At 40.9% G+C, this 13,723-nt stretch overlaps 1 protein-coding gene across 11 annotated transcripts in view; it reads right to left on the reverse strand.

Annotated features, from left to right (window-relative positions):
* The window catches only part of Fam13b (family with sequence similarity 13 member B), a 75,214-nt gene that overhangs the window by 32,352 nt on the left and 29,139 nt on the right, over positions 1-13,723 (reverse strand). For all 11 annotated transcript variants that reach the window (XM_051163862.1, XM_051163870.1, XM_051163869.1 and 8 more), the window contains 2 exons: positions 13,131-13,291; positions 6,916-7,048 (listed from right to left, as the gene is read on the reverse strand). In XM_051163862.1, coding sequence (XP_051019819.1) covers positions 6,916-7,048; positions 13,131-13,291 — 294 coding nt within the window. The remainder of the gene's footprint in view (positions 1-6,915; positions 7,049-13,130; positions 13,292-13,723) is intronic.

Here is a 13,723-nt window from a genome sequence, read left to right on the forward strand (position 1 = left end):
GACATGAATTCTAATCAAGCTATTTAAACAATTTCTACCCTGAACTACCAAATAGCTTGTATTTATTAAGAATCTACAAAGAAAGCTGGGCATGGTGGCATACACCTTCAATTGGATCACTGTGAGTTCAAGGCCAGCCTGGTCTACAAAGCGAGTCCAGGATAGCCAGTGCTACATAGAAAAACCTTGTCTTGGGGAAGAAAAAAAAAAAAAAAGAATCTACAAAGAAGCTGGGTATGATGGCACACACCTTTAATTCTAGCACTTGGGAGGCAAAGGCAGGCGGATTGCTGTGAGTTCGAAGCCAGCCTGGTCTACAAAGCTACTCCAGGACAGCCAAGACTAACACAAAGAGAGACGATGTCTGGAAATACCAAAAAAAAAAAAAAAAGAATCTACAAAGACCCAGCATTTGGGAGACAAAGAAGGTAGATCTTTATGAGTTCAAGAACAGCCTGGTCTACAAAGCTAGTCCAGAACAGCCAGGACTACAAGAGAAACCCTGTCTTTGGAGGAAAAAAAAAAGTACAAAGAACTGAGCTCAGCTGGTAAAGTGCTTGTCATACAGGCATAAAGACCCGAGTTCAACTGGGCATATAGGGTGCCTTTAATCCCAGCAATTGGTAGGCGGAGGCAGAGACAGGCGGATTGCTGTAGTTCAAGGCCAGCCTGGTCTACAAAGTCAGTCCAGGGCAGTCAAGGCTACACAGAAAAACCTTGTCTCAAACAACAACAACAACAAAAAAGACCTGAGTTCAATGCCCAAAATCCATACTTAAAAAGTCCGACAATGGTACATAATTTTAATTCCAGTGCTGAGAAACAGATACAAGTGGACCCCTGAGGCTGATGGCCAGTCAGCGTAGCCTACATGGTGAGCTCTAGGCAAAGTAAGATCATCTCAAAATAGACTGAAATACATTTTTAAAAAAGTAAATGGCACCCAGGCAATGGTGGAGCATGCTATTAATCCCAGCACTTAAGGAGGCAGAGGCAGAAGTTCGAGGCCAGCCTGGTCTACAGAGCAAGTTCTAGGACAGGCAAGGCTATACAAAGAAACTCTGTCTAGAAAAAAAGAGTGGCACCTGAAAAATACCTGAAGTTGACTTCTGGCCTGCAAAATGTGTGTATACATAGGTACTCACATATATACACATGTATACACACATACACTCAAGTCTATGACACTGATTTCTTTCTATCAGACCAAATCCTAAATATTTACTATAGCATCAGCAGCTTATTAAAAAATACTGGTTTCTACAGATATATCTAAGATATTATCTAAAATATGGACGCAAGTTAAAATGCAGCAGTAAGAAAACAATCTCTAGTGCTTTTCTAGTATACAGGCAACCCTAGTTCCACCCTAGCACTACTACACACACGCACACACGCACGCACACAGAGCCCAGTTTAAAAAAATGGACAACAGACATCTCACCAAGGTAATTACAAAAATATACATAAGAATAGATGCTCAAAATCCTGCCAATATGAAATTCATAATCGAATGAGATGAAGATATGCACACATGAGAACAGTCTAAATCCAAACACTACCACTACCCAGTGTGGGAAGGGTCCATAGCTGGCTGACTGCCAACAAGGCCATACATACTCTACTCACAGAGCTCAGGCACACAAACCTCCTACCACCTTCTCACCTAAGTGTACATATCAATCTTCATCATTCTCACGTGTGAACTTCTCTTCCTCCTGCTCTCCCGCCCAGCCCTAGTGCTGTAATTTCAAAGGCGGTACAGAAGGCCTCCTGACCGACCTCCTTCCCATCTCCTGCAACAACTTTCTCCTTGAAATACAGATTTAGCTACATTCATTAGCTTTTCTTCAAAGTTTCTTATATTCTTCCTTCCACTTTAAAAAAAAAAAAAGGTTAGGATTGATCAGACGGCATTCTAGGCTCTCTCTTCCTGAAGTGTCCTCCAGCAATCTTCTCATAAACAACCATTTCCCTGCTGTCCTCTCTCTAGTTATTCAGTTTCCATCACAAACTCTACCCTAATAAAACATCAAGTTCAAAAGCACTCTCTCTCTCGGCCATAATTCTTTCCTCTCCTATGACAGTACTCACGTCTGCCTTTAACCACACTGGCTGTCTTCTCTATTAAAAACTGTGAAACTGTGAGTGCAGGCCTGTGAGATGGCTCAGGGCATAGAGGCACTTGCTACCAAGCCTAACAATCTGAAATCCACACAGTTAAAGAGGGGCAGGGGAGAGAACACCTCTGACCTTCCCATACCCACTTTGGCATACACACATATAAATAAACATTTGAAAGATTTAAATTACTTTATGTGTATGAATGTTTGCCTGCATGTACGTATGTGCACCTAAATGCATGCAGCTCTGTACAGGCCAGAAGAGGGTGTCAGATCCCCTGGACTAGAAGAGGGCATCGGAGCAGCAATTCCACACAGTTGTGAGCTATCATGTGAGGGCTGGGAGCCAAACCTACATCCTCTGCCATCTCTCTAGCCCCAAATAAATAAGTGTTTGTTTTGAGACAGAGTTTCTTTGTGTAGCCTTGGCTGTCCTGGACTTTGTAGATGAGGCTGGCCTCGAACTCACAGCGATCCACCTACCTCTGCCTCCCAGAGTGCTGGAATTACAGGCATATGCCACTGAGCCTCGCTAAATAATTTTTAAAATTATGATATATGTCTAAATCTAAGAGTGAAGATTCAAATCTGGAAATCAATAACATACACATGATATTTAAGGGACTAGAAAAATAAGATCATCAAGAGAGGAAGTAAAAAGTTTTCTGGTAACAGAGCCCTGGATTACTCAAATTTCAGAGAGCCAAAAGATGAAAAGCAAAGAGGCTTGACACAGTTTGACTACTGAAGGGGAGAAGAAAGAAATCTCAACAGTGAGATAGTCTGAAAGCTAAATGGAGAGTTGGAGATAATTATACAAGTGAATGAATGTTGCTGTTAGGCCAGCTAAAAAAGGTTCAATGCGTATCTGTGGTGACTACAAGAGGAGTTTCAGAGGGAGGAAGGAATGTGGGTGAGAAGATGGCTGGAGTGAGTGTAAGAAAAGGATGGGAAGCTCTGGCTGGGCAGTGGTGCATGCCTTTAATCACGGCACCTGGGGCAGAAGCAAGCAGGTGGACCTCTGTGAGTTCAAGGTCATCTTTGTCTACAGTTCCAGGACAGCCAGAGCTACACAGAAAAATCCTGTCTCAAAAGTTTAGAAGAAGGGCCTGGAGAGATGGCTCAGAGATTAAGAGCACTTACTGCTCTTCCAGAGATCCTGAGTTCAATTCCAGAAACCACATGGTGGCTCACAACCATCTATATGCCCTCTTCTGGCCTGTGGCTGTACATGCCAGCAGAACACTGTATACATAATAATAAATAAATAAATCTTTCAAAAAAAAGTTTAGAAGAAAAAGAAAAGAAAAAAGAAAAAGCAAAGAAAGAAAGAAATGATGAGAGAGGAAAGTAAAGAAACAGGTACAATTCCTCTATCAATGGTATTATCAAGAGAAGCAGATAATCCCAAGATGCAGCTAAACTATAAAACAAAACAGGGCTTTTCTCCAGAGTGGGGGTGAGGAGTTTAAAATGTTTTATCCTGGAGCTGGAGAGACGGCTCAGTGGTTAAGAGCACAAGCTATTCTTCCAAACGAATAGGATTCAATTTCTAGCACAATGCACAGCTCACAACCACCTGTAACTCCAGCTCCAAGAGACTCAATGAATGCCCTCTTCTGGCCTCGATGAGTACCACGCAAACACCAAGATATATAAAGTAAAAATAGGAGGAAAAAAAGTTTTATCATCCTTGTGGTGTAAGCATAAGGTTTTGTGTAACTTAAGTGCTGATTTCTGTACCCCCTATATCTGGTTGCAATTCTTGTTCTAAGAATCTCCTGTCTCAGTGTTGTGTAAACAATGCTCCCCAATTGTCCCCTGGTATGTCAATAAAGCAGCTTATCACTGGGCAGGGGAAAGAATAGGGCTAGACTTCCTGCCAGCCAGGGAAAGGGGAGTTAGAAGAAAAAGTAGAGGATTCATCCACAGGCAGTGGTACAGAAGAGATGAAGATTCAGCTGGAGGAAAGAAAGAACAAAAATGCAGGTGGCTGGAGGATTTTGGCAAAGAAGTCAGGATAACATAGAGGGTTAAGAACAGACTTAAACTGCTCAAGATTGTGTTGTGAAACTTTTGTTTGCTTGTTTGTTTTTCGAAATAGGGTTTCTCTGTATAACAGCCCTGGCTGTCCCGGACTCAATAAATAAATAAATAAATAAAAGACGACTCTCAATTATTTGAGTGTTAGCTGGGTTAAGAAAGAAGCTAAGAGCAACAAACACAGCTATATAAAAATAGCCCCAACATGGTGGGAATGATTTGGCAGTAGATGCACATGAACCATCAATGGAACAAGTAAAACAGGTCCGTCTAGCACAATTCAGTAAACAGTTCCACAACACCATCATTATTTCTCCTTATCTTGATCTCATACTGAGTATCACACTTATCTATTTCCTATAGGTTAAGTAAAAAGCAGCTCCCAACTCTCTCCCAACTGTGCTGACTCCAGAAAGATCTAATAATGCCTCTGGCTTCTCTGGGCAATAAACATCTCAACACACAAATACAGACAAAACCACACGCAATCCAGCACTAATGAACAGCAGGAGGACTGTTTCGTAACTAAGGCCAATTCCTACATACAAAAATAAGAACATCCAAAGCATGACGGCACATACTAAAGAGCATGGGATGGTAAGTTTGGGGACTACATGAAAAAGAAAAAAGGAAAAAGACAAGTGTGCCAACTCTAAGCTACTTATTACTACAACTACTTTTTTGTATGGTTTACATGGTAACATATTGAAAACTTCGTGTATTCGTGTATTTAAAGGTTTTTTTTTTTTTAATGCCAGGTTTGAGCAGCAGTCTTGGCCCATGCCTTGAATCCCAGCACTCTATCTCTAACCCTGTCTCAACAAACCAAACAAAACACAAACAAACAAAAAGCCAAGTATACACCTTTAATTGTAGCACTCAAGAGGCAGAGGCTTAGATAGTGAGTTACAGGCCAGTCAGAACTACACAGTGACACCCAGTCTTTAAAAAGACTAAACAAATAAATAAATGTGGAGATATGTAAGTGTGTCTTTTACAATGTCTTAGATGCTACATTTTTATTTGTTTTTCTTTCAGTCCTAGGAAAGATCTCCAGGAACTCTCACAATCCAGTCAAGTACTGTACCACTATCATACTAATCCAGCTTCTATGTTTGCATTTTTATTATTTCTTAAAAAACAATTATGCCAATAGCGTAAGCAGCACTACCAACAATTCAGCCATTTTCAAACTAATGTTCACATTAGTTTTCTGTAATAGCAGAAGATCTGTAGTGTAGCATTCTGAACATGCCTTACCAACATGCACCTCTTGGACATACTTTGAGCTGATTATTTTAGATAACAAACAAGAAAAACAAACATCATCCTTTCTGTATCAGAGTGTTATATATAAGCTATCCTCACTTCTGCAGGTATCTCCTCTACCAGGAAGAAAGATGGCTGTTATCACTAGGGTTTCTATTACTGCTGTAATAGAACTAACTGTTTTTCCTGATTATCTCCTATACACCTATCCTTCCTTCCTGGATACTAGTGAGAGTTAAGAGATTTATTGTTTCCTCCAACTCCCACCTGTACTTGAGGTATAATTTATTAAGCTTATTTTTCTACTTAATGTGTCTTTTGTTGCCGTTATGGTGGCCCACTCCTTTAATCCCAGCATTCAGGAGAGAAAGGCAAGCTGACCACTGTTAGCTCCAGGCCAGCCAGGGTTATATAGTGAGATTCCTGTTTTTTTTTTTTAAAAAAAAAAGGGGGGGGGGGAAGAGCTAGGGAAATGGTTTAGCAGTTAAGAGCCCTAGCTATTCTCTCAGAGTGCCTGGGTTCAATCCCCAGACTCCACTTGGCAACTCACAATTGTAATTCCAGTTCCAAGGGAGCCAACAACCCCCTCTTTTGGCCTCTGGGCCTCCACTAAACATACATGTGGTACATGCAAACCACCCATACACCTAAGACATTAACAAACAAAAAAAAGTATTTAAATCTTCCTTTTGTTACAGAGACAGATTTTCTCTTGTAAAGAGAAATAAGAAAAAAATACTATACTATGCTCTTCAGAAGTATTAAATACAGAAAGCGTTGAAAGTTCTAAAGCTCAACCACAATGCCACTAACTACCTCAGCTGCCATCATAAACTTCCTTCCCAAGAAATACTTTTACAATGTGTTTGATTCAGGGTGTAGTTGCACATGCCTTTAATCCCAGTACTCAGGAAGCAGAGGAAGGTGGCCTGGGCTATGAACAGAGTTACATGTCAGCCAGGGCTACACAGTAAGACCCTATCCTAAAACAAAAAGGCACTTGGGATGGGGAACAACTGGATATGCAAGCAAGAGGAGCTGGGTTTAAATCCTGAACCCACATAAAGTACAGCAATAAAATCTGCAATATCAAGGCCTACAGCAGTATGGGCTGTGGGGACAGGTAGACCCTCAGAAGCTCCAAATAGCCTGGTATATGCAACAGCAAAACAACACATCCTGTCCAAACAATACTGAATGCAAAGATCCCAAAGGTTGTCCTCCAACCTCCACACATGTACCATGGCATACATAAACTCATATCCCCACACAAACACACACAAAAGATTAAAAATAATAAAAGTAAGGTGCTTCAATACTTAACTCTCTACCTAACATGAATCCTAAATTCTACAGAGAACGTATATTCCTAGGGACTTACAACAGAGCCACGTATGTCAGCAAAATTACTCCAGTGTAACTTTAGCCTTCGCTATCAAACACATGGAACAATTAGAATGATGCTTCTAGAATTTCTTACCTGATTACTTTTCTGATCCTCAAATACAAAATCTTGCTGCATGACTTCACTGTCTGCAGTAGTACCAGCCACAGGTTTTGAACACTTTATGTTACCATCACTGGCATTAGTAGTAGCAGCAGCAGCAGCAACCCTAATAAGATTTTTTAAAAATCAGATCAGGCCTTTGAAACAAGAGAATATCAATCATGACATAGTTGGGTGCAGTAGCACAGATCTGTAATCCTGGCACATGAGAGATGAAGTTCAAGAGTTCAAGGTAATCCCTAGTCTACACAAAAGAGTTTGGGGCCAGCCTGGACTACATGAGTCCACATTTCAATGTAAACAAACAATTCAGAAATGTTTACTTATTTAAGGTTGGGGGATTTGTTTGTCTGAGACAGGATCCTCCCATGTAATCCAGCTGACCTCAAACTTGCAACCTGCCTGTCTGCCTCAACTTCCTGGATGCTGAGATTAGAGGCAGCTCCCCTCTCTGCTGTCATCAGAGCCACTGTTCATCACCAAAATCTCAGCCTGACAGAAGATGGTACAGATGCTCGATCTATGTGAGGAGCCTGCAAGTTCTGTAACCAGGCTCTCTCCTGAGGACTTGGGGAGCACTTCCAGTTCAGCTTTCTATGTCATTAATAAAATGTTTACTTATTAAAGAAAACACATCCTCATAAAAATATTCTTCCTCTTGCTAAGTTAAACTGTTACATTTTTATTCTTTATTTATTTAGTTCTTCTTTGAACATTATTAACAGACCTTGTAAGAATTCTCATAAGATTAAACTATTGTGTTCAAACAATTTCCTTTACAAATGCACATTCCAACATATAATACTGTTTGTCCTAGTTATATACTGAGTTTGTATGAAGTCACAAATGCTTTATCAGGCACAATAGCAGTAGCTTTCTATGGTAAAGTTTCCATCTTGCATAGTTCTAAACAACAGTCTTTTGGTTATAAAGCTAGTACTACCAATGATGGAAGAGGAGTCATTTCTACTGGAGAAAATGAGAGCAATATCTAAACAAGAAACACAAGGTTTCAAGATCAAATGCTAGAGAATTTACTTGCGTTACTTCTTCTGTCATGTTTCTCCCATCTTGCTGCTCCAATGTCACCTGTTCTGCTACCTGCCCCACACCCTGCCTATAGGTATGGTTCTATAAGCCCTTCTTACTGCTGTACTGCTGCACCTGGGACCAGCCCTTGTGCACAGCAGGCAGGTACTCCACCACAGGGCCACCCTCAGTCCCAGTCAGTTAAGTTCTAATCACAGCATCAAAGCATATAAACCAGGGCCACCATCACACAGAGCTTCAGAGGTTGGCAAGACACACATGGCACATCTGCAGCTGTATCCTGTGGAATCCTAAACACAAGCATTCCAGCCACCAGCATTCAAGTCTATCAATAGTTTTTATTTCATATTTAATAGCTATTTTGTTTAGCTCTTTTGAAATCTTCAGGGGCTAGAGAGGTAGCTCAGTGGTTAAAAGTACATACTGCAGAGGATCTGACTTCAGTTCCCAGCACCTATATTGGGTGATTCACAACCACTTCTAAGTCCAGGGGTTTCAACACCCTCTGACCTCCACATGGTGCACACAGACTCATACATACATATAAATTATTTTATAAGTTTTTAAAAATAAATCTGTACACCAATCAACTGCTTTGACTCTTCCAAATATGGGTACATCTTCCACATCTGCCTTTAAAATCTAACCAGTATATAAACATATGAAAACCATTTTGTTGTGGTCTCTGAGGAACGCATATATATATATCCTAAATGCAGGGCTGTTAAAGGTTAACAGGTCAGAGGTAGACTAGATTAACAACCTGCATTTCAGGTATTTTTAATTTGCACACACGCAACTAGTAATAGCTAATCTAACAGCACCCTGTAGAAGGGGGCAGACGCTGCTATAAAGAACAGCAGCTTAGGCAGGTGTGGTGGCACACATCTTTAATCTCAGTGCTTGGGAGGCAGAGCCAGGTGGATCTCTGAGTTTAAGACCAGCCTGGTCTACAGATCCAGTTCCAGAGATAACCAGGGCTACACAGAGAAACCTTGTCTTTAAAAAAAAAAACAGAAAAGGGCTCTGGCCTTTCTCTTCTCATTTCTGTGTTCCTTCCTACCTCTTGCCCTCTTACTTGTCTCTCTCTCTCTCTTCCTGTCTCTCTCTCTCTTGTTCCTCTTTTGCTGTCTCTCTCTCCTTTTCTCTCTGGGGTGCTCCTGCCACTTCCATGCTCTCCCATGCTCATATAATAAACTTCTCCAAATCATATCTGTTGCCTGGAATCTTATTTTTTGTATCTACATAAAAGGACAAACTCATCATGTCTCTCTTTTACCTTTCTCCTCTTTTGTTTCTCTGTTCCTCTCTTATCTCTTGCTCTCCTCTTTCTCTCACCTGCCTCTCTAGGGTACCTCTGTCACTATAATAAACTTCTCCATACCATTAAACAAACAAACAAAAGAACAACAATTTAGAGCCGGGTTTAATCCCAGCACCCAGGAGGTAGAGGCAGGCAGGCAGGTCTCTGTTAGTTCGAGGCTGGACTGGTCTACAAAGTGAGTCCAGGACAACCAAGGCTACACAGAGACACCCTGTCTCAAAAAACAAAAACAAAACAAAACAAAAAGAAGGAAAGAAAAAATCTTTATTGGTGGTGGTGGTTTTTTTGGTTTTTTCTCTTTCTGTTCTCTCTCTTTCTTTTTTTGAAACAGGGCTTCTCTGTGTAATAGTCCTGGCTGTCCTGGAACGCTCTTGGTAGACCAGGCTAGCCTCGAACTTACAGAGATCCACCTGCCTCTGCCTCCTGAGTGCTGGGATTAAAAGCATGTGCCACCGTGCCTGGCTATATTTTCAAATCTTAAAAATAATTTTCTTTAGGTATACTGCTTACTCAACAGGAGCTGGCAAGATGCTAGTAGGAAATATATGAGCACTGAAATCAAATTATAAACATGTTCAAGACTAAATAACTACAATATGCGCTAAAAATTATATGCACTAAATTTCAGACTTTTTGGTACATATATCAGGTTGGAAGTATTTTTTGAATTTTGTTGATAAAAGTTTCAAATACTAACAAAGAAAGTAAATTTACAACCCCTCGTCTCAGTATCTAAAACTGCTTGCCACATAAATCAGACAATTATCCCTGACATGCATGTAAAGTCAAATGTACTAGCTTACATGTAATACTAGACTCCTGTTGTTAGGTAGAAGGCAGATGAATGTCTGGAAGGCTGTGGGCCAGCTAGCTAGAGTACACTGCACAGCAGAAACTACACAAGAACCTTGCCTAACAAGGTAAAGAACTGGCTCCCAAAAGTTGCCCTCTAACCTCCATGTGTACACTGTGGTATATATACATCTGTACATGCATGTATGCAAACAAACATGCATACATACAAACAATATATTTTTAAAAGAAAACTATCTGTCATAACATATCACTAACAGGAAATTTAAAAGCATTCATGTTATTTGCGGTGGCTTTATGAAAAGCTGAGGCAGGATTACCAAAAGAAAAAAGAAAAATTACCTGGAGATACTGGACAGTAGTTAAGGGTGAAAGACTAAGAGTATGAATCTCAGCAAGCACACAAGAAGCCAGGTATCTCAAACAAACCTGCAATTCCAGCTCAAAAGGAAGCAAAAGTGCTGGGCACGCTGGTGCACACCTTTAATCTCAGCATTGTGGGAGGGGAGAAAAAAAGCGGCAGATTTCTGTGAGTTTGAAGCCTGGTCTCCAAAGTGAGTTGTAGGACAGCCTGGGCTACACTATACACAGAGAAACCCTGTCTTGAAAAACAAAAAATAAACAAACAAACAAAAAAAAGAGTGGAGGGTGGGGAGGACTGGAGAGATGGCTTAGCAGTTAAGAGTACTGTCTGTTCGTCCAGAGGTCCTGCGTTAAATTCCCAGCAACCACATGGTGACTCACAATCATCTATACGGGGATCTGATGCCCTCTTCTGGCACGCAGGTGTACATGCTGATAAAGCACTCATATACATAAAAGTAAATAAGTAAATCTTCAAAAGAGATGGCACTATTGCCAGTAAGGTGGAGCAGATTAGTTACTATAATAGTGATTCTGATTATTATTATAAATAAAACAGGATACTGAAGAGAGCTGAAGGAACAACTTTTATTTGTAAAAGAGTAAAAAAAAAAAAAAAAAGATTTATTTATTTATTTATTTTCTGTACAGTGCTCTGCCCACATGGGTGCCTGCATGTCAAAAGGGAGCACCAGATCTCATCATAGATGGTTGTGAGCCATCACATGGTTTCTGGGAACTGAACTCAGGACCTTTGGAAGAGCAGATGGTGCTCTTAACCTCTGAGCCATCTCTCCAGCCCAGGATTTTGTCTTTAAATTTTATTTTCAGAGCTTGAGAGTTGTCTCTGCAGTTTAAAGCACTGGTCACTCTTGTAAAGGAACTGGCTTCCTTCCCAGCACCCACATGGTAGCTCACAGATGCAATTCCCATCCCAGAGTCTGATGTCCTCTTTTGACCTCCATGGGCACCAAGCATGAACAAACATAGTGCATATACATACATGCATGCAAAACACTATACTCACAGAAAACAAAAGAGAACAATGGAACACACATTATACAAAAAAGGTTTATAAAAAGGCAAAATTTTATGAGCAGTAAAATAAAGCTTGCAGTTCTATCTTTGCACCCATATACAACCCAACCCTAACCTAGAAGCTACAAATTAAGTCAACTCAGGAGGCTGAAGAGATGGCTCAGCAGTTAAGAGGCTAAAAGCATGTCCTGCTCTTCCAGGGGACCCAAGTTCAGTCCCCAGCACCCAAGTGAGGCAGTTTACAGAAGCCTCAAACTCCTGCAAGGGGATCTGGTGCCCTCTTCTGTCCCCCATGGACACGCCATTCATGTATACTTACCCACACACATACACACATAACTTAAAACATTTTAAAGGGTCAATGGGTAATTTGAATAATAATAGTTCCCATAAGCTCCTATGGGTTTTTTTGGGTTTTTGTGTTTTGTTTTGGTTTGGTTTTGGTTTTTCGAGACAGGGTTTCTCTGTGTAGCCTTGGCCATCCTGGACTCACTTTGTAGACCAGGCTGGCCTCGAACTCACAGCGATCCGCCTGCCTCTGCCTCCCGAGTGCTGGGATTAAAGGCGTGCGCCACCACGCCCGGCTTAAGCTCCTATGTTTGAATCCTTGGTGCTCCCAATTGGTGAGACTGTTTGGGAAGAATTTAAAGTGTGGCCTTGTTGGAAGAGGCGTGGCATGGAGGATGCCCGAGCCATTCCCAGTGTGCTCATGCTCTCTTGGTTTCCCTCTTGAGTGTGCTCACTCTTGACTCCTCCACCCCCACCCCCTCTCTCTGACTCCTGCTTTTGGATCCAGATATGAGCTGTCAGCTGTTCCTGCTACCATGCTTTGCTCCACCGTCATGGACTCTAACACTCTCGGACCATAAGCCAAATTAGATGGGTTCCTTTAAAAGCTGCCTTGTCATTGTGTTTTGTCACAGCAACAAAAAGACAGTACTACTGTTTCTAGAAATTTTATTTCAAAGGTTCTAAAAACCTTACCCAACCCAACTAACAAGCTAATATGGAAACAAATTTTAAGAAAAATATACAGCTGGGTATAATGGCACACGCCTTTAATCCTAGCACTGGAGAGGCAGAGAGGCAGGTGGTTCTCTGTGAGTTTGAGGCCAGCCTGGTCTACAAAGTGAGTCCAGGACAGCCAAGGATACACAGAGAAATCCTGTCTCGAAAAACAAAAACAAACAAAACAAACACACACACATGGCTTTATTTCTGAAGGAAAGTGTGACACTGGCAAATGAAAACTCCTTAGCTGCTTTTAGCTTTCTTCTTTTTCTTTTGTATACTCAAATGTCTTTTTATTTCTTTTCCCTGAGAAAAGCTCTTATTATATAGAGCCTGCATGCCTGGCCTCCTGCTTGAAGAGATCCTCCTTTCTCTACCTCCCAAATACTCAGATAATAGGAACATGCCACCATATCCAGCTAAAATTCTTTCCCTTTCTTTCTTCTTTTCAGTACCCAGGGCCTGCCCAGTACATGGTAGGCCAAGTCCCCAACACAAAGTGTATCCCCAACTCAGCCTCACAAGCACAGCTCCTGGTGCTGGAGACTGAGTGCTCAGAAGCTAAACTTGGCTCAACTGAAATCTTTACCTTGTTGATGCTGTAACACTGTCTGATTCTAGGATGTTTTCAGTCATCCTCAACTGCAACAACTCAGGCATGCAATTTGACTTTTCTACAGCTTCTTCTGGAAGTTCTTCTATATGTTCCAGCTTTTCATCGTCCTCTTCTTCCTCAGAAAGTTCATTAACCTACATAGAAAGAAATTTCAGGATTAAATTTAATAAAGCAGCCGGGCGTGGTGGCACACATCTTTAATCCCAGCACTCAGGAGGCAGAGACAGGAGGATCTCTGTGAGTTCGAGGCAGCCTGGTCTACAAAGTAAGTCCAGGACAGCCAAGGCTACACAGAAAATCCCTGTCTTGAAAAACCAAAATAAATAAATTAATTAATTAATTTAATAAAGCTTATCTAAAATCACCACTCTAAAACTATAGTATAAATGCAAGTAACTCATTTTAAATTTCATTTCCTAATACCACTCTCCTATAAAATACCAATGTTTTTATATCAAATAAAATTATAGAACAGGTAAAACATTTACCTAACATGCAACGTCCCAGGTTCAATCCTCAGTAATGCAAAACTGAGTAACAATAAATATAAACAAATATATATACAA

Source organism: Acomys russatus, chromosome 20 (assembly GCF_903995435.1).
Source record: "Acomys russatus chromosome 20, mAcoRus1.1, whole genome shotgun sequence".
Taxonomy (NCBI): Eukaryota; Metazoa; Chordata; class Mammalia; order Rodentia; family Muridae; genus Acomys; species Acomys russatus.